Here is a 2,439-nt window from a genome sequence, read left to right as displayed (position 1 = left end):
CGAAATGTAGCAGCAGAAATAGGTTTTCGTGATATACACTCTGGTGTTATTTCCCAAATGCCCACGAGATGGCAGCAGGAATACATTTTATTACACTCTGGTGTTATTCTCAAGATGCACAGTAGATGAAGGCAGACGATGAATATTTAAGGTGACGAACATCAGATTTTATTCCAAAAATGTCCACCAGATGGCAGCATAAAGTAACTTTTTAAATTTCATACACTCTGGTGTTATTCCCAAAATGCCCACCAGATGGCAGCAGGAAATAAATTTTAATGACATACACTTGGGTGTTATTTTCAAAATAGCCACGAGATGGCAGCAAAAAAAAATTTATTCATAACGACATACCCTGGGTGTTATTTTCAAAATGAACATAAAAAAGCGGCAGAAATAACTGTATGAACAGCACTGTCATGTTATTCCCAAATTGCCTACCAGATGGCAGCCGAGAATGAATATTCATGATGACCTACACTTGATGACCTATATTTGGTTGTGATTCCCAAAATGTACACGAGGTGGAAGCAGAGGATAAAGAATCACATTTCCTGACCAGGAAGTTCCTGTTATTTCTGACTCCACAGCACTCTGCTCAAACCTGTACCAAAGGCCTGTCTCATCTGCCACGGCTGCCCTTCTATAAGTCTTTCTCCACTGTCGTGGACTGCCTGAGAGGGCCCATATTTTTTCCACTGTCACATCCATTGGGGAAGCAAGAGGTGCAGAGGGAGAAAACTCTGCACGAGGTGTATAAAGGGTCAGGAGGTCGGCAGTCGGGGAGGCTCCATCTGCATCCTGCCCTGCCGGGCCTCGTGCACCAGCAGGGTGGGGACGGGCACTAGTGAGGTGGTTCGGCCAGGGGGAATCACTGGGACGGTGACTGGGAGAAATTCAGTCACAGTTTCTTAGATTCTTTAAAACATTCCACATTCATACAGCTTCGAAAGATGATTCTACTCCTTCTAGAAAACACCCTCATGTGCTGTTTAAGATGCACTTTGTGTGGCCTCTGGGCTCACTCTGAGACTCCCCGAAACCTTGAAAAAAGCACAATTCCTACTCAGAAAGTTCGTGAATTGGACGCAAAGCTATTGACCACTGAAATTATTGCTGTTAAATAAAACGTCACTGTATAAATGTTTTTTTTTCTTTTCAAAGAACCGTAAATGTAGCACTAGATACAGATCTCACAGACTTTTACAGTCCAAAGAATAAAACATGCTCTATTCAAGTTAGGGGTTTTTAGGGTGTGGGCACGGATGGGATACAGAATGCGCCACAGAATGTCACTGTACTAGAAATGTGCGGACTCACTGTTAGTGGCGGGGCAAAAGTGCCAACCCGGATAACTCTGGGAACGAACGGAAGGCGAAATGCACTGTACAGAGACGTGACCTCTCTGCTACAAACCTTCCCCTCGGGGGTGGCAGTGAACGATTCCGAAACCGTGCTAGAGAGACCTGGAATGGAGTTAACGAATTAAACGCTGTCCTGAGGGTAAAGCCAGCACAGATGCCAGTTCCCTCACTGGCCGTCGGAGTGGGACATTACAGAGAAGCGAGGGGCAGGACACAGTGTCCATGTGACAGGGGATCAGGCTGAGACAAGAGGACACGCTCGTCATCCGCCTGGGATGGACCTGGACTGTCGCACACGGAAGTCCCGGTGACTGGGGCGTGGGCAGAGGCGGGATGCACGCAGACGTCTCGCATCGTTGGCCGAGCACAGTCACCTCCCAGATGTCAGTTTGTAATGTCATTCTCCAGGAAAAGGAACTGGGGGCCCTTGGAAGACACAGCTGATTGAAGGCGAGGCCGTTGCTTTCTCGTCTCGGTGACCTCGCCAGAGGCTGTGGCACCTGAGCTCGGCTGAGGCCCCTCTGCCGGGAACGGGCCTCAGAACCGCCACCGTCACGGCGAACACAGGCGCCCTTCACGTGAAGGCCCTAGTGTACTAAAGATCCACATATGCATCATATTTTACAAAAACAGCATTTATCCGGATCTCTTGGACCCTTCCACAACCAACAAAAGAAGGGGTACAGAGGGAGCTATGACGACAGGGTCCCCCTCCAACCACTTGGGCTGCCCTGGGCAACCCCAGACCCCTGATCAGTGCACAGCAGGTGGGGCTGATGAAAACCCCTCCGAGAACCAGCTCCGGGCGGGGAGCCTGTCCAGAGCCCTCCTCGCCATGCCAGGTGAGGACTCTGCCAGCTCCACGGACACCCGGACCCACACACCCTGAGTCCCTGCTGGATGGCCAGACGGGCCCTGCCTGGGCGGCTCGGCCTCAGGAGCTGGGCCCTGGGTACCCATAGTGGCTGCGCTCAGCCTCGCCCAGCGTCAGCGTCAGAGACAGGCTGGGCTTGCGTTCCAGCTCCTCCTCCTCCAGGCAGTGCTGCGGCGGCCGGGCTTTGAAGAAGTCGGAGAC

The 2,439-nt window shown here is 51.2% G+C and overlaps 1 protein-coding gene across 1 annotated transcript in view; it reads right to left on the bottom strand.

Annotated features, from left to right (window-relative positions):
* Window positions 1–1,131: 1,131 nt before the first annotated feature.
* PLPP2 (phospholipid phosphatase 2) overlaps window positions 1,132–2,439 on the bottom strand; it is a 9,239-nt gene continuing 7,931 nt past the window's right edge. Inside the window, exon 4 of the mRNA XM_023520479.1 lies at window positions 1,132–2,437. Within this exon, the coding sequence (XP_023376247.1) occupies window positions 2,299–2,437 (139 nt within the window). The 3' untranslated portion in view covers window positions 1,132–2,298. The remainder of the gene's footprint in view (window positions 2,438–2,439) is intronic.

This window comes from Pteropus vampyrus, unplaced genomic scaffold, assembly GCF_000151845.1.
Source record: "Pteropus vampyrus isolate Shadow unplaced genomic scaffold, Pvam_2.0 Scaffold267, whole genome shotgun sequence".
Lineage (NCBI taxonomy): Eukaryota > Metazoa > Chordata > Mammalia > Chiroptera > Pteropodidae > Pteropus > Pteropus vampyrus.
This window is presented reverse-complemented; position numbering and strand designations above follow the sequence as displayed.